General features: G+C 48.7%; 1 protein-coding gene across 1 annotated transcript; it reads left to right on the top strand.

The window, feature by feature from the left end:
- Window positions 1-4,490: 4,490 nt before the first annotated feature.
- Window positions 4,491-21,282, top strand: Nol6 (nucleolar protein 6). The gene is made up of 26 exons (XM_004658374.2): window positions 4,491-4,624; window positions 5,238-5,444; window positions 5,533-5,649; window positions 12,359-12,538; window positions 12,742-12,910; window positions 13,100-13,234; window positions 13,320-13,483; window positions 13,568-13,688; window positions 13,905-13,963; window positions 14,044-14,145; window positions 14,626-14,741; window positions 14,892-15,069; window positions 15,259-15,381; window positions 15,544-15,692; window positions 15,790-15,865; window positions 16,059-16,199; window positions 16,319-16,436; window positions 16,518-16,672; window positions 16,799-16,962; window positions 17,305-17,457; window positions 17,659-17,756; window positions 18,452-18,576; window positions 18,690-18,779; window positions 19,107-19,301; window positions 19,865-19,966; window positions 20,185-21,282. Exons 1-26 carry the CDS (start codon window positions 4,571-4,573, stop codon window positions 20,332-20,334), a joined length of 3,441 nt encoding a protein of 1,146 aa, XP_004658431.2. The 5' UTR covers window positions 4,491-4,570; the 3' UTR covers window positions 20,335-21,282.
- Window positions 21,283-22,511: the final 1,229 nt, after the last annotated feature.

Genomic DNA, 22,511 nt, shown 5'->3' with positions numbered 1-22,511 from the left:
TTTGTTGTCTGTAAGTATAGAAGTTGCCAATAAATAAATAAAGCTTATTTATTTATTTGAGGGGATCGGATAGAGAGAATGGGAGCACCAGGGCCCCCAGCCACTGCAAATGAACTCCTTCACCACTAAACTCTCTTTCTAGTCTGGCTTATTTTTGTTTTTTCAAGGTAGGGTCTCACTCTAGCTCAGGCTGACCTGGAATTCACTATGTAGTCTCAGGGTGGCTTTGAACTCATGGTGATCTTCCTACCTCTGCCTCCTTAGTGCTGGGAGTAAAGGTATGCATCACCACACCCAGCATGATTTATTTTTATTTATTTGACAGCAACAGAGAGAAAGAGGGAGGGGAGGGAGAGAGGGGGAGGAGAATATGGGTGTGCCAGGGCCTCCAGCCACTGCAAAACGAACTTCAGATGCATGCGCCCCCTTGCTCATCTGGCTAATGTGGGTCCTGGGGAATCGAGCCTCGAACCGGGGTCCTTAGGCTTCACAGGCAAGCGCTTAACTGCTAAGCCACATGATTTTTTTTTTTTTTTTGAGACAAGTTCTTACTCTGTCAACCACCCAGGAATCCTTCTACTTAAGTCTTCTGAGCTCCTGTATTACTGGTGTGAACCACTATACTGGGCTTTAAATGGCTTTATAAAATATGTAAATACATAAAGGCAAAAGTAAGTTGGCAAAAGAATGGCACGAAGTGAAGATGAAAAGTATATGGGCAAAACCCAAGGTAGTGGCACACACCTTTAATATCAGCACTTGGGAGGCAGAGATAGGATTGCTGTATGTTTGAGGCCAGTCTGGGACTACAGAGTGAGTTCCAGGTCCACTTGGGCTAGAGAGTAAGAGAAAGAAAAAAACAATAAACAAAAAAACAAAACAAAAACCTGGTCAGGTGTGGTGGTACACGGCTTTAATCCCAGCACTCAGGAAGCAGAGGTGGGAGAATCACATGAGTTCAAGGCCAGCCTGAGACCACTTTTTGAATTCCCGGTCAGCTCGGGCTAGAGGGAGACCCTACCTGGGCTGTATAAGGTTTGGGCGTGGCCAAGCCCATGGAGACCACTCTGAGGCAAATATGGAAGCTTTTATTCAGGAAAAACACAAGCTGCCAGGACTGACTTTCAAGAGCCAAGTACAGCCAACTTGAATTCCAGATAGTGTGGTATATAGGGTTCTTCAGTTGGGAGATGGTGAGGAAGGAAAAAGTTAAAAAAACAAGTTTTCTTTAGGGGAGATCTAAGCCAGGGTGTGACACCAGAACAGTGACCACAAGGGGGCAGGAAGCCTAGACCTGGGGTACTGTTAGGCAAGGAAGGGATAATGGCTGGGTGGTTTCTTGAGGAATATGGATGACCCACTTCCTTGTGTCTGTCGCCATTGGTGACTCCATTTTGTCCTGACAAAACAGTCTGGAGTGGAGGTACGTACCTCCTGGGCTGGAAAAATGGTTAAGGGGTTGGCCAAAGGTCCCATGTTTCATTCCTCAGTACCCAAGTAAAGCTAGACATAAGGTGGCACATGTATTTGAAGTTCATTGCAGCAGCTAGAGGCCCTGGTGTGCCCATTCTGTCTCTCTTCTCTCTCTGCTTATAAATGGTTTTAAAATATTTTTTATTCATTAGAAAGAGAGAGAGAGAGAGGGAGGGAGAGAGAGAATGGGTACACTAGGGCCTAGCCACTGCAAATGAACTCCAGACACATGTGCCACCATGTACATCTGGTTCTCGTGAGTTGAACTTATGTCCTTAGGTTTTGCAGACAAGTGCCTTAACTGCTAAGCCATCTCTGCCAGCCCACAAATTATTTTTAAAAACCTAGCCGGGCATGGTGGCGCATGCCTTTAATCCCAGCACTTGGGAGGCAGAGGTAGGAGGATTGACATGAATTCGAGGCCAGTTAAAATTTTTTTCCCTGCATTTTTCAAAATAAAGATCACACATTTAGCCTGGCATGGTGGCACATGCCTTTAATCCCAGCACTCGGGAGGCAGAGGTAGGAGTATTGCCATGAGTTTGAGGCCACCCTGAGACTACAGAGTGAATTCTAGGTCAGCCTGAACGAGAGTGAGACTCTACCTAAAAACAAACAAAACAAACAAAAAGATCACATTGTTTAGAGACAATCTCCGCAAGGGTTACAAAACATAGTTGCACAGCATAAGAGCACAAGCATTAATTATACACATATGGTTACAAGTGTGCCTGCAAAAAAGTTCATTGGAAATATACACTAGGTTCTGGAAATGTACACACCGTGTAGTGTTACAATTCTATATTCAAACAAGGAAAACTGACAGTATGTTACATTCACTTACAAGTAGACAAAATCATCTTTTGTACAGAAAGGGCAATTCACACTTTACAAGGTGAGAGGATCTGGTCAGGATAGTGGGGCAGGGCTCAACCAGCCTTGGAAAAAAAGTATATAGGGATTCACTATTCCTTGCAACATTTTTGTATTTAAATCTTCAATGTTTAAATAAATATTTTATATTGACAGCGTCCATCAATTGTAGACAATAACCCATGGTAATTCCCTCCCTCCCCCCACTTTCCCCTTTGAAACTCCACTCTCCATTATAACCATTCTCTCAATCAGTCTTTTATTTTGATGTCATCATATTTTCCTCTTATTATGATGGCCTTGTGTAGGTAGTGTCAGGCAAGGTGAGGTCATGGATATCAAGGCCATTTTGGGTCTGGGAGAGTGCACTGTAAGGAGTCCTCCCCTTCCTTTGGCTCTTACATTCTTTCCACCACCTCTTCCACAATGGACCTTGAGACTTGGGAGAGTGTGATAGAGATGTTTCAGTACTGAACTCTCCTCCATCGCTTCTCAGCACTATAGTGCCTTTTGAGTCATCCTAAAAGTCACCAACATCTGAAAAAGAGAAGCTTCTCTAATCCAAAAACGAGAGTAGCATTAATATATGGGTATGAACATGAAGAAAAGTGCTTAAAGGCAGTTTGCTGAGTATCTTATAAAGCACGTGGCTTTTTGTGGCAGGCTTCTTCCTTAAGTGCTGGGCTAGGGAAATGGCTTAGCAGTTAAGGTGTTTGCCTGTGAAGCCTAAGGACCCTGATTTGATTCCCCAGGACCTGCACAAGGGGCACATGTGTCTGGAGACCCAGGCACACCCATTCTCTCTTCCTCTCTCTGTCTCTAAAATAAATAAAAATATTAAAAAAATATATAAGTGATTACCCCACAGTTTGGTGAGCATAGTATATGCATTTAGAGACAGCAGTAGATATTACACCCCTAGGGCTCACACTGACCCTGTTGTAGGTTTTCAGTATCAGGTATATATTCCCTCCCATGGAGCAGGCCTCTAGTCAAATTAAAGGGCTCTTGGCTTCCCCCTTAACAGACGTGCTACCATTGCATCAGTTGGCTCATTTGGCCTGCCTGGCCAAATTTAAGGCTTGCAGTGTCCATTGTTAAGTATATGAATTATTTAATTTTTTTTTTCTTTGAGGTAGGGTCTCTCTCTAGCTCAGGCTGACCTGGAATTCACTATGTAGTCTCAGGGTGGACTTGAACTCAATGGCATCCTCCTACCTCTGCCTCCCTGAGTGGGCGGACTTATTAAAAAATCAATTTTTTTTTTTTTTGATTTTTCAAGGTAGGGTCTCACTCTAGTCCAGGCTGACCTGGAATTCACTATGTAGTCTCATGCTGGCCTGGAACTCATGGTGATCCTCCAACCTCTGCCTCTCAAGTGCTGAGATTAAATGTGTGAGCCACCATGTGCAGCTCTTGTTTAAATATTGTTTTCTTTTTTTTTTTTTTTTTTTGGTTTTCGAGGTAGGGTCTCACTGTAGTTCAGGCGGACCTGGAATTCACTATGTAGTCTCACGTTGGCCTTGAACTGTGTGCACAACCACGCCGGACCTTATTAAAATTTTTTTGTTTGTTTGTTTTTGTTTTTTGAGGTAGGGTTTCACTCTAGCCCGGGACTGACCTGGAATTTACTATGTAGTTTCAGGGTGGCCTCGAACTCACGGTCATCCTGCGACCTCTGCCTCCCCAGTGCTGTGAAATTTTTAATAAGTGAAAGCCGGAGAAAAGTTATGACTGCAATCTTGGAGCTGCTGTGTTACTTGGACTAAACCTCAGCAGTGAAAACAGAAAATAAATTCATGTCATTATACACCAGGAAACTACCAAAAAACACGAAGTAGCGAAACCGGAAAAGGGAGAGAATCAACAGCCCAAGTGAGTGAAAAAAACTCACCAGAAAGCCAAACCAAGCTCCACCCTTCCCTCCCGGAAGGAGGAAATGAGGAAAGGAAAGCGACGATCCAGCTCCCTACGCTTCCGGTCTAGTGTCGCAAAGCTTTCGTTTGGCTCCTCCCTCTGGGGGGGGCGGTCCTGGTGAATTGCCGGCCAATGGGGAGCCACGCTGAGGGCGCTGACCCAATGGCCGGAGGGGGTGGAGCCTGTAGCTCTCTGCTCGTTGGGCCGTGAGTCCAGGATCTCAGCCTCGCTGCCCACGTGGGAAGCTCCGCGCTGGAGACCCGGCGCTCGAATCCAGGGAGCCTAGAGAGCGCGCGGGGCTGGCACGATGGGGCCGGCTCCCGCTGGAAAGCAGCCGAGCGGAGCAGCCCGGGAGCCGGAGGTGGGTTGAGCCCCATGCGAAGAAGAGAGGCTCCGAGTCGGCTCCCGCCTGACAGCTAGCCAGTCCTTGAGGAACATCTGGAAGAGCACAGTTTCCGTGATTCTTCCTACTTACGGCCTCGCATCAGATTCTAGGGGATATGGTTAAATCTGGGCGGGAGAGATGGCTCAGCGGTTAAGGCGCTTGCCTGCAGTGCCTAAAGACGTAGGTTCGATTCCCCGGTACTCATGTAAAACCAGATGTACAAAGTGGTGCATTCATCTGGCAGAGTTTGCAGTGGTTAAAGGCCTCTGGTGTATCCATTCTCCCACCCCCCCTCCTTGAAAATAAATAAAGTTTTTTAAAAAGATACGGGTAAATAAAATGGGAAGAGATGGATGTATTTCAGAAGTCCCAAGCCTGTTATCAGCAGATTCGTGGTACCTGAAAACACAAGGGCTTGGGCATTGAGTGCCATGCTTGCTTCTAAGCAATGGTTATTCTGAGTTTTACACAGTCTGACTCCCACTGAAAGGGAGGACAGGAGCAGATGACCAAACTGTCATAGTGACACTTTAGCCAGCAGGTGCTAAGATACCTGTGATTTCGCATGGCTTCCCCTCTTTGCCCACAGGTGATAGAACCAGCCCTGGAAGACTCTGGCAAGGAGAAGAAGAAGGTGTCCTTGAAAAAGCGTGCAAGGGCTGAGTCTCCAGCAGAGAGCCTTCTGCAGCCAGTGAAGCTCAGTCGAGAAGAACTGTACAAGGAACCTACTAATGAGGAGCTGAATCGCCTCCGGGAGACCGAGATCCTGTTCCACTCCAGCTTGCTTCGTTTACAAGTACTGTTGGGTGGCTGGGATGTAGGTTAGAGGGGTTTGCTGTGATCCTGAGGCTGATAGACGCTTCTCTCCCTTCTGCCGCTTGCAGGTAGAGGAGCTGTTAAAGGAAGTGAGGCTGTCAGAGAAAAAGAAGGACCGAATTGACACCTTCCTAAGGGAGGTAAACCAGCGGATCAAGAGGGTGCCCCCAACCCCGGAGACAGTGGTAAGACGGTGACCTTGGAAACTTGGGATGCAGAACTTTCAGTGGAACATCTCAAACAAAAGCTTTGCTATTTTCTTGAAAGACTAGAGAGCACAACTGGGATAGTAGCCATTTCATCACTTAACAAGCACTTATGCGGTTTAATTGTGTGGGTGTTTTTGTTGAGACAGAGTCTCATGAAGTCCAGGCTGGCCTTGAATTAACGCACATTCTCTCTCTCTTTTTTCTTTTTCTTTATTTTCTTTCTCTTCCCCCCCACCCCCCAGGTAGGTCTTGCTGTAGCCCAGGCTGACCTGGCATTCACTAGGAAGTCTCAGGGTGTCCTCAAACTCATGGCGATCCTCCTACCTCTTCCTGTGTGCTGGGAGTAAAGGCATGTGCCACCATGCCCGGCTTTCTGTTTTTCAAGGTAGGGTCTTCCTTAAGCCCAGGCTGACCTGGAATTCACTAGGGAGTCTCAGGGTGGCCTTGAACTCATGGCGGTCCTCCTACCTCTGCCTCCCAAGTGCTGGAATTAAAGGTATGCACTACCATGCCTGGCCTTTTTTTTTTTTTTTATTTAGTTGCAAGCAGAGACAGAGAATGGGTGCAACCAGGTCCTCCAGCCACTGCAAAGAACTCCAGATGCATGCACCACTTTGTGGATCTGGTTTTATGTGGGTACTGGGGAATTGAACCCAGGTTGTTAGGCTTTGCAGGCATGCCCCTTAACTGCTGAGCCATCTCTCCAGCCTGTCCTTAAACTCTTAATCATCCTGCCTCAGATTACAGGTATAAGCCACTACTACTTCTACTTGAAAATGGGCATTTTCATTGTATTTACCTTTTTAATTTATTTTACTTTTTGTTTGTTTATTTGCTTTTTGTTTTTTGAGGTAGCATTTCACTCTAGCTCAGGCTGACCTGGAATTCACTACGTAGTCTCAGGGTGGCCTCAAACTCATGGTGATCTTCCTACCTCTGCCTCCCCAGTGCTGGGATTAAAGGCGCACACTGCCACACCCAACTTATTTTTTTTTAATGATTTATTGTGTTGATTTGCAAGCAGAGAGAGAGAGAGAGAGAGAGATAGAAAGATAGAAGAGAGATAGAGAATAGGCACGCCAGGGCCTCTAGCCATTGCAAACGAACTTGAGATGTATGTTCCCCTTGTGCATCTGGCTTACATGGGTCCTGGGGACTTAAACCTGGGTCCTTTAGTTTTGCAGGCCAATGCCTTAACTGCTAAGCCATCTCTCCAGACCCCCCCTTTTTTTTCTAGTTTTATGAGGTAGGGTCTCTCTAGTCAAGGCTGACCTGGAATTCACTTTGTAGTCTCAGGGTGGCCTTGAATTCACAGCGATCCTCCTACCTCTGCCTCCCAAGTGCTGGGATTAAAGGGCGTGCACCACCACACCTGGCTGTTTTTAATTTTTTTGAGGTAGGGTCTCACTCTAGCCCAGGCTGACTTGGAATTTTCTGTGTAGTCTCTGGGTAGCTTTGAACTCACGGCAGTCCTCTATGTCCCACGTGCTGTTGGTTTGGGTTTTTGAGACAAGGTTTTATATAACTCAGGCTGGCCTTGAATTGGTTTGCTATATTGCCAAGCAAACCAATTCAAGTTTGTACTCCTGATCCTCCTGCATCTACCTCTTCAAGTGCTGGTATTAACAGGTGTGTATCACCGTGCCAAGCCTGAAAAAAGAGTTTTTGTTTTGTATATTTGTGTATAGAGTATTATGTGATATGGCATGTGTGATGTCTGCTGTATGCACATGTGTGCAGATACATGTCCCATGTATGTACATGTGAAGGCCAAAGGAGAATGTTAAGTGTCTTATTTCTCATCTGTGTATTTTTCCTTTGTCTCTCTTAACTCAGAGCTGATGGAGCCACTGTTCATCAGTGAGTCCCAGCAATTCTGTAGTTTTGGCCCCCCACAGATTGGGGTTACAGACATGTGTGGCCACACCCAATTTTTTAGGTGGGAGTTGAATTTGGTGGTCTCCAGCCCTAGAAGCCCTTCATGCTTAAAGTGGCAAGTGCTCCTAATTACTGAGCCATTTCCCCAGCCTCCAAATAAGGTGTTTTCTTTGTTTTTTTGAGGTAGGTCTCACTCTAGCCCAGGCTGATCTGGAATTCATTGTAGTCTCAGGGTAACCTTGAACTCACGGTGATGATCCTTCTACTTTTGTCTCCTAAGTGCTGGGATTAAAGGTATGTGTCGCCACACCTGGCAAAATGAGTTTGTGTGTGTTTTTTTTTTCCTTTAGTATTTTATTATTTATTTGAGAGAGAGGATGGGCATGCCAGGGCCTCCAACCCTGTAAACAAACTCCAGATGCATGTGCCCCTTGTGCATCTGGCTTACGTGGGTTCTGGGGAATCAAACTGAGGTCCTTTGGCTTTGTATCTGCTAAGCCATCTCTCCAGCCCACCCTTTTTTTTTGAGATTATGAGATAAGGTCTCACTGTATCCCAGGTTGACCTGGAATTCACTATGTACCCTCAGGGTGGCCTCAAATTCTTGGTGATCCTCTTACCTCTACCTTCCAAGGGCTGGGACTAAAGGCGTGCACCACTACGCCCAACATTTTTTAAATTTTTATTAAATTAAAATACTCTTACCTCTGCCTTCTGAGTACTGGAATTAAAGGCATGTGCCACCATGCCTGGTCTAAAATGAGTTTCTTGGGCTTAAGAGATGGCTTAGCGGTTAAGCGCTTGCCTGTGAAGCCTAAGGACCCCGGTTCGAGGCTCGGTTCCCCAGGTCCTACGTTAGCCAGATGCACAAAGGGGCACACGCGTCTGGAGTTCGTTTGCAGAGGCTGGAAGCCCTGGCGCGCCCATTCTCTCTCTCTCCCTCTATCTGTCTTTCTCTCTGTGTCTGTCACTCTCAAATAAATAAACAAAAAAAAAAATTTTAAAATGAGTTTCTTAAAAAATATTTATTTGCAAGCACAGAGAGAAGATACAGGCAGAGAATGGGCAGTCCAGGGCCTCTAGCTGCTGCAAACAAATTCCAGATACATGGGCCACCTTGTGCATCTAGCTTTATGTGGGTCCTGGGGATTGAGCTCCATTGTCAGTCTTTGCAGGCAAGTAACTTAACTGCTGAGCCATCTCTCCAGCCTAGTATTTTTATTGTTTGTTTTTTTAAGGTAGGGTCTCACTGTAGCACAGGTTGACCTGGAATTCACTATGTAGTCTCAGGGTGGTCTCAAACTCATGGTGATCCTCCCACTTCTGCCTCCCAAGTGATGGGATTAAAGGTGTGTATGGCCAAGCCTGGCCCAGTTTTTTTTTTTTTTTTTAATTTAAATATTTAATTGCAAGCAGAGAAAGAATGGGAGTGTCAGGGTGTCTAGCCGCTGCAAATGAACTCCAGATGTATGCACCACCCTGTGCTTCTGGCCCTACATGGGTATTGAAGAATTAAACCCTGGTTGTCAGGCTCTACAGGCAAGTGCCTTAACCGCTGAGCCATCTCTCCAGCCTAGGCTTTTTAGTAGAAATTAATCAAGGTGGTTTAAATGTTTTTGTTGAGCAAGTAGAATGTGATTGCCTGATTGCCTTCATAAGCAACCGTTTATGGAAGATTGGATGTTTAGTTTTGAACATGGTGCTATGCTGAGGTGTCTGTTAGGTATGAAGGGGCCTTGTGAGAAAAGCAGCAGAGCAAATATTTTTTTTTTTTGAGGCATTAGTTTTTCTTTTAACTAGTTATGTACACAGTATGTATACTGCCATTTTGGTACCATCATTAGCCTCCTCCCTATCCTCCCCCCTCCGCAGGGACCCTCCTCATTGGGGAATGTGGGTGATGCGTTGTGGGGTTAGCCATAGGTTATGGGTAAAAGGCAATGTCTCTGTGCATAATGTCCCAACATGTGGTTCTAACAATCTTTCCACTGCCTCTTCCGCAAATTTCCCTGAACCATGTTGGATTCTTTTTAGATATACCTCAGTGATGAGGTCTTGGGAGGCGCTGTGTCTCTGGATACCTGGTTTGGTAGGAGTTGAGTATTCTCTGTGTCTATCTCCTTCACCATTGTGCTGGTACCAGGTTCACCAAGAAAGCAGCACTCTTGCTCATTTCCCCTGTTACTGTCAATTTCAGCTGGGGCCCTGGTGAGGTGCGATGAGCTGATTCTCTCCTTAGGTCCTGCATCCGTCTGAAAAAGAGAAGCAACTTCTTCAATGGAGAGTGAAGTCAGCACCAGATAAATGGGAAAACTATTACTATTTTAGAGAGAATTTGGTAGGTGTAGGCCCTCTTGTAGCCCATGATTGGTGGGAACTTGAAAAAGGAGAGCCGGCTTGTTATTTGGATATGGCTCTGCCTTGTATCCTAGCTCCAGCTATGGGGGTTCTGTTCCACTGAGCCGATCAGTTAGCCAAATCAAGAGCAGTTGGTTACCCACCATGGTTGTGTGCCACTATTGCACTTGTGTGAGCATCATGTTAGGTTGTTTGCTGCTGAGTAGCTTAGACCATGAGTTGCTTAGACAGATGTTAGCCATTTTCCCACAGTCGCTCATGTAGCACCTTCTGGCACTAGGTAAGCTAACTGTCTAGGGACTGGCTCTCTTCCAGATTCCAGCCAGGTCACTCCATGTTCTGTACCAACAGCATGTGGTGTCTTCAGCAATAGGGCCTTATCACTAACCTTTGGTGGGTTATCAAGTACTCTGACAGAAATCTGTCTTTTGGGAAACGTAGGTCTCTTTGATCAACAGCTCATTGTGGACTACATTCTGGTACTGGGAGTTACAGGCCAGTGCCAAGGAAAAGAAGGAAGAAAGAGCCGGGTGTGATGGCGCACACCTTTAATCCCAGCACTCGGGAGGCAGAGATAGGAGGATCGCCGTGAATTTGAGGCCACTCAGACTAATTCTAGGTCAGCCTGGACCAGAGTGAGACCCTACCTCGAAAAACTACACACACAAAAAGAAAAACAAAATGAAGAAAGAGATAGGTAATATAAAAGAGATAGAAGAGGGAGAGAGAAACAGAAGAAGATTAAGGTTAGTCTTCATCGTACCCTCTCCAGGGCCCTGTGATTCAGGTGTTCCCTCTAAGTACCTGATGAAGGTTCAACCATTTAGTCTGTCTTTTAGGATATAGAATTTTATGGTACCATTGCTATTTGGGTCCAGTTTTTTTTTTTTTTAATTTTTTTTTTTATTTATTTGAGAGCGACAGACACAGAGAGAAAGACAGATAGAGGGAGGGAGAGAGAATGGGCACGCCAGGGCTTCCAGCCTCTGCAAACGAACTCCAGACGCGTGTGCCCCCTTGTGCATCTGGCTAACGTGGGACCTGGGGAACCGAGCCTCGAACCAGGGTCCTTAGGCTTCACAGGCAAGCGCTTAACCGCTAAGCCATCTCTCCAGCCCTATTTGGGTCCAGTTTTGTGTCCCCCACACCCACACTTACCCTCCCCTCCCACCCCACCTCCCTATTGTCTGGTCCTCAAGATGCTTATTAGGTATGTTAGCACCTCAGCAGATTCAGATTAGCAGCCACAGATGAGAGAGACCATGCGATGATTACCTTCCTGTGACTGGGTGAGTTCGCTGAGAATGATCTATTCCAGGTTCAACCATTTTTCTTCAAATTTCATTGTGTCATTTTTTCCTTACTGCTGTGTAGAATTCCATCGTGTAGATATACCACATCTTGGTTATCCATTTGAAATGATGGACATCTGGGTTAATTCCAGCTCTTAGCTATTATAAATTGAGAAGCTATTAACATGATTGAGCAAATTTCTAGAGTTTTGGGCTTGTTGGATATGGTTTGTATTTTCTTTTTCTTTCTTTTTTTTTTTTTTGTTTTTTGTTTTTTTGAGGTAGGGTCTCACTCTAGTCCAGGCTGACCTGGAATTCACTATGGAGTCTCAGGGTGGCCTCAAACTCACGGCAATCCTCCTACCTCTGTCTCCTGAGTGCTGGGATTAAAGTGTGCACCACCATGCCTGGCTGGTTTGTATTTTCTACTGCTTTTTTTTTTTTTTTTTTTGGTTTTTTGAGGTAGGGTCTCACTCTGGTCCAGGTTGACCTGGAATTAACTATGTAGTCTCAGGGTGGCCTAGAACTCATGGCAATCCTCCTACCTCTGCCTCCCGAGTGCTGGGATTAAAGGCGTGCGCTACCACGCCCGGCTTCTACTGCTTTTTTTAAAATGTAGTTTCCATTCCTCTGTCAAGTTCCTTTTTCATGTCTTTTTCCGGTTTTCTTAATGTTTCCTGGACTTCATCCTTGCATTTCTTTATGTCTTCATTGAACTTAGCTGGTTATTGAGGTCCTTTTTTTTTGTTGTTCTTCAGCTCATTTAACTCTCTTTGGATACATTCCTGTTTCTTATCAATTAGAATTAGGTCTAATCTAGCAAGGGCAGCATCAATAAGACTATCCACCCTTTGTTGATTTTCTGCAACTTCTGCTATTTGCTTGGCCAGGGTTGTATAGCTGCTATCTTCATTTTGGGGTTCTGATCCTGTTGTCTTTTACTGGTCAATCTTGTTGGATTTGCTTGTATTTGAGTTATCATGTTATTCCTTTTGTGCTGTCATCTGCCCATCACAGTGTACAAGTCTTATTTAATTTAGGAGAAAGCTGTAGTCCGCTCTTGAAGTGTCTCCAGTGGTTATTCCTTTTTATGTTTACTTCCATTAGGCTTCTGATGGCAATGAGGCAAATATGTTTTATTGTCTTTGTCTCTGCAGCTCACTGACCAGTCATGGCTCCCAGCTGGGGTTCAAGTGCCCCTCCACCAAGTGCCCTATACTGTGAAGGGCTCTTTTCGCTTCCTGCCTCCATCCCAGGTCACTATTATAGGCAGCTATCTTCTGGGTACTTGCATCCGGCCAGACATCAATGTGGATGTGGCACTCACCATGCCCCGGGTAAGCTTCATGGTTTGGGGTAGAGAGGCCTGCCATGCTAAGGACAGATGCATCCTTAAACCAATAGTTACTCCTTGTCTGAAAATTGCATGTGGTATTGGTAGCCCTGGCTTAGGGACTCTAACTTCGCTTTCTCGGCTCCCAAGCTCCACAAGCAAGCACTTATGTGCCTGACCCTGTTTCTCCATCCCTTACCCCTCCAGGAAATCTTCCAGGACAAGGATGGGCTGAACCAGCGCTACTTCCGCAAGCGTGCTCTTTACTTGGCCCACTTAGCTCACTTCTTGGCCAAAGATCCCCTCTTTGGCAGTGTTCGCTTCTCTTACACCAATGGCTGCCACCTGAAACCCTTGCTGCTGTTGCGGCCATGTGGTGAGAGTCATACGTAAGGCTAAGGGCACAGTATGGGGTGACAGATCTGGAGTGTGAGGCTCAAGGTCTAGAGGATTAATAATAGAAGCCTCCAGACCAAAGTGGGAGGCATGAGCCTCAAATTCTGAGGTGGAAAGGTATAGAGACCTCTGGTTCTAGCTACAGTCTTAGCATTGCCTGTCTGTCCAGGGAAGGACGAACACCTGGTCACTGTACGTCTACATCCGTGCCCTCCTCTGGACTACTTCCGCCCATGCCGCTTGCTGCCAACCAAGAACAATGTGCGCTCTGCCTGGTACCGCGGACAGAGTCTTCCAGAGGGTGGTGAGCAGGCACTGGTGTTGGTGGGTGCTTGGAGGCTAGGGGTATAGTTGAGGCTTGTCTTCTCATGGCTTTGTTTCCTCTACAGGTAGCCCAGAGCCCCCTACCCCCCACTACAACACATGGTTGCTGCAGGATTCAGCCCTGGAGTCTCATGTGCAGATGCTGTCAACGGGGCTGGGCTCTGCCCAGGGCCTGAAGGATGGTGTAGCACTCCTCAAGGTGTGGCTGCGGCAGCGAGAGCTGGACAAGGTGAGTTGGGGGTGGTCCAGCCTCCCTGACTCATTGTGTGATGGGCTAGTTATGAGCTCGGTTCTATCCTCATCTCTCTTTCAGGGCTTGGGTGGGTTTAACGGCTTCCTTATCTCCATGCTGGTCACCTTCCTCGTGTCTACACGCAAGATCCACCCCACCATGAGCGGCTACCAGGTCCTGAGAAGCGTCTTGCAATTTCTGGGTGAGGCAGCTAGACTGGGAAAGGCCCAAGTGTTGCAGTTATTCCAGAAACCCTCTCATTCCATCAGTGATCTTTCAGTTCCTTGTCATTAGACAGATAGGCAAATTCTTGGAAGGAGGCAGTGGTTAGCCACCCAGGTTGAAGCAGGGGTCACTCTGGCTGGGTACCCAGGGAGAAATGCCTTCTGACACACCTTCCTTCTCTGATTCACTCCAGTCACCACAGATCTGACAGTCAACGGGATCAGTTTATGTGTGAGCTCAGATCCTTCCTTGGTGAGTTGGGGAAGGGCAGATCGGTGCCAAGAGGCCTGAAGGTCAGTCTCAACTCTGACTGGCTTCTCTGTACCCCACAGCCGGCCTTGGCTGACTTCCACCAGGTTTTTCCAGTTGTCTTCCTGGACTCTTCAGGCCTTCTCAACCTGTGTGCTGATGTTACTGCCTCCACTTATCACCAGGTACCTATGGCCCTAATCCTGCATCTGCCAGTGTCCTAGCTAGCTCAGATTGTCACTTTTTGTTTTCAAGGTAGGGTCTCACTCTAGCCCAGGTAGACCTGGAATTCACTCTGTATTCTCAGGGTGGCCTTGAACTCACAGCGATCCTCCTACCTCTGCCTCCCAAGTGCTGGGATTAAAGGCATGCGCCACCATGCCTGGCCAGATTCTGTCACTTTTGTCAGTACCAAAACCCCAGAAAGTCGTCTTTTTTTTTTTTTTTTTTGAGGTAAAGTCTCGCTGTAGTCTCAGGCTGGCCTTGAACTCACAGCGATCTTTCTGTCTCAGCCTCTTCCAAGTGCTGGGATTAAAGGTGTGAACCACTGCCCCCCACCCCCTGACACACCAAAGGTCCTTTAGAAGTAGTAAAAGAGGCCTGTGTTCTACTTTGTGCCCCTGCGCCGACGAAGAGTCCAGCTGTGGTTCTCCCTGTGGCTGCAGGTGCAGCATGAGGCGCAGCTGTCTATGGCGTTGCTGGACAGCAAAGCGGATGACGCCTTCCAGCTGCTGTTGATGACTCCCAAACCCATGATCCGAGCTTTTGACCACGTTGTGCAGTGAGTTCAGGGTGGCAGAGAATGTTGGGGGGCCCTGTCGCTCTGGAACGAAGGGACAGAGGTCTTCAGACATACCCAGGTTTTCTAGGGAGGGGGATTTGAACGTCAGCGGACCTTGATTTCCCCTCTCTGTCCTCAATGCCCCTCTAGTCTCCATCCCCTGAGTCGTCTACAGGCAGCATGTCATCGGCTGAAGCTCTGGGCAGAGCTGCAGGACAGTGGTGGGGACTATGTCTCAGCGGCCTTGGGCCCACTGACCACCCTTCTGGAACAGGGTCTTCGGTCCCGGCTGCACCTTCTGGCTCACTCTCGGCCCCCAGTCCCAGAGGTGAGGCCATGTAGATTGGGGAGTTTGTGGGAGGTCTAGTGGGGCTGGATCCAGGGTTCCCAGGGGCACAAAAGGCATGCCACCCCATTAGCTTGACCTTTCTAACTTGCCGAAGTTATTTTTTGGGCCAGCCTGGGGGATTTAGAGTTTGAATTGGTATTTTTTTTCTTTTTTTTTAATACCCTATAGTGGGACATCAACCAAGATCCACCAAAGCATAAAGACTCTGGGACCCTGACCCTGGGATTGCTTCTCCGGCCTGAAGGATTGACCAGTGTCCTGGAGCTGGGTCCAGAAGCTGACCAGCCTGAGGTGTGGAAGCTCAGAATCTCCAGGGCGGTTTGAGATAGGGTTTCACTATGTAGTCTCAGGGTAGCCTCGAGCTCACAGTGATTATCAGGCGTATGTGCCACTATGCCTGACCCCAGCCCAGTTCTTTTTTGATTTCTTCCACCATTCCTTGCTTTTCCCTAGGCTGCTGACTTCCGCCAATTCTGGGGATCCCGCTCAGAACTTCGGCGTTTCCAGGATGGAGCTATTCGGGAAGCTGTGGTCTGGGAGGCAGCCTCTATGTCTCAGAAGCGCCTTATTCCTCACCAGGTGGTCACCCACCTCTTAGCACTGTGAGTGTTGGCATCATCGTGCCAGGAAGCAGCCGTGGGCTACTGTTTTTGGATTCATGTCGTTCTGACTCCCTTGCTCTGTGTTTGTGCTCCTCAGCCATGCCGACATCCCAGAGAGCTGTGTTCACTATGTGGGGGGCTTCCTGGGTGCACTGATCCAAAGCCCAAAAGAGGTAAGGGGGACAGAGTAACCAGTATGGTAGTCTGGGGAGAGAACCCATTCTCCCTCAGCCAGGATGCACTTCCTTTGGTGTTCAGCAGGGGGAGCGCTGGAGCTGCTGCTGCCTGAGCCATGGCAGACTCCTGGGTGGTACCTGGGGATGTTGTAGGTTCCAGCCTCCTGACTGACTGTCTTCTCCCCCTCAGACATCCAGTACGGGTGAGGAAGCCCTGGCAAAGGCGGTGCGTTGCTACGATGACCTCAGTCGCCTACTGTGGAGGCTGGAAGGTCTCCCACTGACTGTGTCTGCTGTCCAGGGAACTCACCCAGTGTTGCGCTACACCGAGGTAAGGTGTGAGTACGCAGGAAGCCTGTGGTGCTTGGTGACCTCGCCACCTCTGCTCCAGTCACCCAGTGTCTTGCTTCCTACCCTCTCTGACCCCGGCGGCGGCCCCTTCTTCTGCAGGTATTCCCTCCGGTCCCAGTCCGACCAGCCTACTCCTTCTACAGTCACCTTCAGGAGCGGGCCTCACTGCTGCCCCGGCCTGATAAGCCCTGCCCAGCCTATGTAGAGCCTATCACCAGTAAGTGGGCTCTTGGAGAGGGAGTCAGAGGGGACAGTTGGCACCCAAGGCTGCAGTATGAGACCTCTCCTCCTTTTCCAGTGGTGTGTCACCTGGAGGGCAGCGGGCAGTGGCCGCAGGATGCCGAAGCCGTGAGGCGAGTCCGGGCCGCCTTCCAGCTGCGCCTAGCAGAGGTGTTGGCGCAGCAGCATAAGCTTCAGTGCCGGGCCACTGCCACACACACGGATGTACTCAAGGTCAGGGAGGGGAAGTCCCTGCAACAGGCTGCCGGGATGTTGGAGTGTGGGAGAGCACCCAGCTGGGGAGCAGGATGTGGGTGGCAGACACTTCCAGGACCCCAGGCTGACATCCTCTTCCGACAGGATGGGTTCGTGTTCCGAGTTCGTGTGGCTTATCAGAAGGAGCCACAGATCCTGAGGGAGGTTCGGAGCCCTGAAGGGATGATCTCTCTAAGGGACACGCCAGCCTCTCTGCACCTTGAGAGAGACACTAAGCTGTTGCCTTTGCTCACCAGTGCCCTGCATGGGTAAGACCACCTGCATAGGCCACCCATCCTCAGGCCTTCCCCTGCGCCCATTCTGTTATCCTTATCCTGGCTGCCTGACCCGCAGGGAGGCCAGCATAGTAGAAATGTAAGTTCTGGAATGTTTGCCCTGGGCAAATCGTGCCCTCCCCACCCTGACCTTATTTTTCTCATCTGGGGAATGGGAATAACTAGTAGAAGGGCATTTGTTAAGAAAACAAGAGGTCATGCATGTAACACATTAACATGGAAGCCTGTATTGGGTAAGAGTTGTATAACTGTGGCTTCAGGGCTGAGGCCTGTTCTCAGCGTGTGCATCTCACTGTCACTTCCCTCCTCCACCAGACTCCAGCAGCAGCACCCAGCTTTCTCTGGTGTGGCTCGCCTGGCCAAGCGGTGGGTGCGTGCCCAGCTTCTGGGTGAGGGGTTCACTGATGAAAGCCTGGATCTGGTGTCTGCTGCCCTCTTCCTGCACCCTGAGCCCTTCACTCCTCCCAGGTGATTCCTTCTGCCTTTTCCTAGCCAAGAAGTTTCCCTTATCCTGTAATTCAAATGGGAGAGGGTAGCTTAAGAGACGGAGGGGGTTCTAATAGACCTTTCCCTGCCATTATCCGTGCTAGGGATTTGAGCTCTCTCCATTGGAGGTGGGGAGTTTGGGGATGGGTGTCTGGGTCCCAGGCTCTCACGTCTTCCACTCAGTTCCCCCCAGGTTGGCTTCCTTCGGTTCCTTTCCCTGGTATCTACCTTTGATTGGAAGAACAACCCCCTCATTGTCAACCTTAACGGTGAACTCACTGGTGAGTGGAAGGACTCAAATCCAACCAACCACTGGAAGAACTTTCTTTCATATATGGCACAGAAAGACAGGCGCTGGGCCTCACTACTCAAGATAGCTGGTTGTGTCTCTTGAGGAAGAGAATTGTCAGGAAGAGGCCCGCTCAGGTCAAACTTGGCTGTAGAGAGCTTTGTCTATGTGGTGGTCAGTGATAGGGTGGACTGCGGTGGTAAGTGGGATGGAATGCGCAGAGGACAGTGGAGGGGGCTTCTTGAACACCAGGTCAGAGATCTTGTGTGCAACGTAGGGAAGTGTTGAATGCTTCCAACTCTTGGGGGTGGGAATGGCAATTTCCCATTGTAATCTGAGGCGCTCTGGGTCTCTGGAGTGCAGGGTGTCGGGTTCCTAATTCCCCAGGTGTGTGGGAGCCCAGGATGGGAGGGGGCCTGGGGCAGGCCTCAGCTTGTGCAGGTTAGAGACTAGACTGGGGGTGCCAGGCAATGGAAAATTCTGCCTCTGGGCTAAAGCACAGAGATCAACACCCCACCCTACTAAGGTGAATGTAGTGTCCCTTTCAGCACCGTTACCCCTGGGGTGGCAGTGCTGGAAAATCCCCATGTCAGGCAGCCACTGGATGCACAGCAGGAAAACCTGGGGCAGTGGGCGGTATCACTTGGTGGAAGAATGGGCTAACCCGGTGCCCCCTCTCGTCTCTAGCGGAGGAACAGGTAGAAATCCGCAGTGGCTTCCTGGCAGCTCGGACACGACTCCCAGTCATGGTCATTCTTACTCCCCAGGACCGGAAAAGCTCTGTGTGGACACAGGATGGACCCTCAGCCCAGGTTCAACCTCATACCTATTCTCAAATTTGATTTTGTGCCCCAGTAAGCAAGCAGGCCCAGCCTAAGCTGAGAGAGACATCTGGTTGATTCTGCTGTAATGTTTCTGTGCCCAGATCCTTCAGCAGCTGGTGATACTGGCAGCCGAGGCGCTCCCCATCCTAGAGAAGCAGCTGATGGATCCCCGGGGACCTGGGGACATCAGGGTAAGCTCCTAGATTCACAGTGACTCCTGGGGCTCAAGGAGCCTTCACAGGATGCTCAGCAGCCTTGCCTGGTAAGGCTGAACACAGAGATGGTGGCAAGCAAGTGCCCTTAACCACTGCACCCCAGCCTCTGAAATGGCTTCAAAACAGCCATGGTGTGTGACAGGCTGAAGGAGAGTTGGGGTTCCATGCAGGCCCATCCTTCCAGCTTCTGCTGCACTCACCCTTGAGATTGACATGCTCCTGGACATGTCGGATGGGCAGGTACAAGGAAAGGAGAAAGTCAGGTTGGCATATGGAAGTATAATACTTCTTTACCTCCTTTAGACAGTGTTCCGGCCACCCTTGGATATGTATGACGTACTGATTCGCCTGACTCCCCGCCACATACCTCGGCACCGCCAAGCTGTGGACCCTCCAGCTGCCTCTTTCTGCCGTGGCCTGCTCAGTGAACCAGGGCCCTCATCCCTAATGCCTGTGGTGGGCTATGATCCTCCCCAGCTCTATCTGGCACAGCTCAGGGTAGGTTCTAAAGGGCTGGCTGATCTGGGAATAGGACTTTCAGGTAGAGCCAGGGCTGTGAAAGAGGGTCTCAGGTGCTTACCTGTAATCAATCAATCTATCTATCTATCTATCTATCTATCTATCTATCTATCTATCTACCTACCTACCTACCTACCTACCTACCTACCTACCTACCTACCTTTCTTTCTTTCTTTCTTTACTTATTTATTTATTTATTTTGAGGTAAGGTCTCAATCTGGCCCCAGGCTGACCTGGAATTCACTATGTAGTCTCAAGGTGGCCTTGAACTCTTACTCTTGTTGATCCTCTTACCTCTACCTTCTAAGTGCTGGGACTAAAGGCGTGCACCACCACACCCGACCTTTATTTAATTGTTATTTACTTGAGAGAGAGACTGACTATGGGCATGCCAGAGCTGCTGCAAATGCACTCCAGATACATGTGCAGCTTTGTACACCTGGCTTTATATGGGTACAGACTTTGCAAGCAAGCATCTTTAACCACCGAGCTACCTCCCCAGCCCCTGAAATCTTGTTTATGTTCTTTCCGTCCGTCCTTAGGAAGCCTTTGGGGATCTGGCTCTTTTCTTCTATGACCAGTATGGTGGAGATGTGATTGGTGTCCTTTGGAAGCCCACCAGCTTCCAGCCTCAGCCCTTCAAGGTATGTTGGCATGTGTTGCTGACTGTGTGCATTGGCTCCCCATGGGTGTGAGTGTTTGTAGTCTACTTCATGAGTGGCCCTGGGTCAGGTGCATGAGTGTAGACTCACAGGCCTTTCTCCACCACCCCGAGCTGTGGCCCCAGCCTGGCATCTCAGAGTATGTTTCTTTTTTTCTTTTTTTGATACTTGAGCCCACTTCATTTTCTCTGACTCCCCAGGCCTCCTGCACAAAGGGACACATGGTGGTATCTCAAGGTGGGGAGCTTGTGATGGTGCCCAATGTAGAAGCAATCCTGGAGGACTTTGCTGTGTTGGGTGAAGGCCTGGTACAGGCTGTGGAGGCCCGAAGTGAGAAGTGGACCGTGTGAACCCAGCCCTGAAGGAGCAGAAGGTGGACAGTAGGACTTCTGACCTTATGGAGCAGCACTTGTCAGTGGGGCAGCCACCGTCACTGCATATGGATGCTTGCTGGACTGACAAAACTAAGTCAGATTCTTTTCTGTCTGATACTTCTGCACTGGGACAGGGGCCATGATGTCCCATGTAGTCCACTAGACAAGCCACCTGAACTCCCAGAAGATGTAGAAATTAGCTCAAAGGGAGCTGAACCCAGGAGAACCTGTCATCTCCCAGTGGGCCGGATCCTTTGCCTTCTGTCTTCACCCTCCTTTGGTTTCTTCCTGACACAGTTGGAGAGAGGTTAGGGAAGGTGTGGCTCTTCCTGAGGATCAGCCCCAGTACTGAGCAGTGGAAAGGGGCCACATATATACGAATAGTCCTCATTGAACAAGCACGATACCTTCTGTGTTGCTGCTGCTGTTTCCCAAGGTGGTGACAGTGGAAATGAACACAGGACAGGAAGGGGCTGGGTGGATGAGGTCAGGAACTAGTCCCCTAATCTAGGAAAGATGCAAAAAACACTGGGTGCTACCTCCTTGCCACTAGCTCCAGGCAGCTCCCAGTTCATGTCACTAGTCATCCACCACACACCTGCAGTGAGGTTACAGAGATGAGCAAGACCAAGTCCTGCTCTCCAAGAGCTCACAGGGACGGGAGATGCTGCCTCTTGGATCCTGGCCCAAGCCTTTCTGACAGCCACTCCCTGCCCCTCTGTCCCCTAATCCTGGCTGCTTTTGTAGACTCAGCTCAAACAGTGCCCCTCCTACGCCCTGCCCTTACCCCCAGCCCAGGGTGCTCTTTCCCTCCTGTGAACTGTGAAAGCAGTTACTCCCTGTTGAGTTCACTTGGCATGCACTCACCAGCGTGCACCTTCTATTGTCTTGAATGCTGATTTAAAACTCAGTTGCTTAACACTGTCCATGTTTCTGGCTTTTTTTTTTTTTTTTTTTCCCTCAAATGGTTTCATCCTGGTCTGTGGAAGCTGCATGAGGGTGGGAACATACTGAACCCAGATCACTTGGGGCTGTTTGTGGCACCTGGAATGGTTTGTTGCGGTAGCTGACACATGTGTAAGAATGCCCCACCCAGGCAGTAGAGGCCAGGGGCACCATCAAATGGTCACATGGAATCATGACTGGTGAATTATACCTAGGGCAGATTGGGTGGTGATGAAATGATAAAAGAGAAATCCAGAGAAGCAGTAGGAACAAAGTATATCTAAGGTGCCATTAATGAAACCTATTACTTCTTGTTTTATTTATTTATTTATTTAGTTTTGTTTTTGGAGATAGGGTCTCACTCTAGCTCAGGCTGACCTAGAATTCACTATATGGTCTCAGGGTGGCCTCGAACTCACAGTGATTCTCTACCTCTGCCTACTGGGATTAAAGGCGTGTATCACCATGCCCAGATTATTTTTAAATTTGTGTTTATTTATTTATTTGCAAGCAAAGAGAGGCAGAATGGGCACTCTAGGGCTGCTGCAAACAAACTCCATACAGATGCATGTGCTACTTGGTGCTTCTGGCTTTACGTGGGTACTAGGAAATCAAACCTGGGTCCTTAGGCTTTGCAGGCAAGCACCTTAAGGGATGTAGAGATGACTTAGCAGTTAAGGCACTTGCCTGTAAAGTAAAAGAACCCAGGTTCTATTTTTTTTTTTTTTTAATGAAAGGTGAGAATTGGCACACCAGGGCCCCCAGCTAGTGCAATCGAACACCAGATGTGTGCATGTGTGACCTTGAGCACTTGTGTCTGGCTTATGGGGGGTCTGGAGAATTGAACATGGATCCTTAGGCTTCACAGGCAAGTGCCTTAACCACTCAGCCATCTCTCGAGCCCCCTCCCTATTTTTTGTTTTTGTTTTTTTCAAGGTAGGTTCTCACTCTAGCTCAGGTTGACCTGGAATTTGCTATGTAGTCTCAGGGTGGCCTTGAACTTGTGATCCTCCTACCTGTGTCTCCTGAGTGCTAGGATTAAAGGCATGCGCCACCACGCCTGGCAATTTTTTTATTTTTGAAGGAGGCTGGCCTTAACACAGAGATCTGCCTACCTCAGCCTCCTGAGTGCTGGGATTAAAAGTGTGTGCCACCATGCCTAGCAAAGCCTATTGCTTTATTTGTTTATTTTTGTTTTGCAAGGTAGG

This window comes from Jaculus jaculus, chromosome 1 (assembly GCF_020740685.1).
Source record: "Jaculus jaculus isolate mJacJac1 chromosome 1, mJacJac1.mat.Y.cur, whole genome shotgun sequence".
Lineage (NCBI taxonomy): Eukaryota > Metazoa > Chordata > Mammalia > Rodentia > Dipodidae > Jaculus > Jaculus jaculus.
This window is presented reverse-complemented; position numbering and strand designations above follow the sequence as displayed.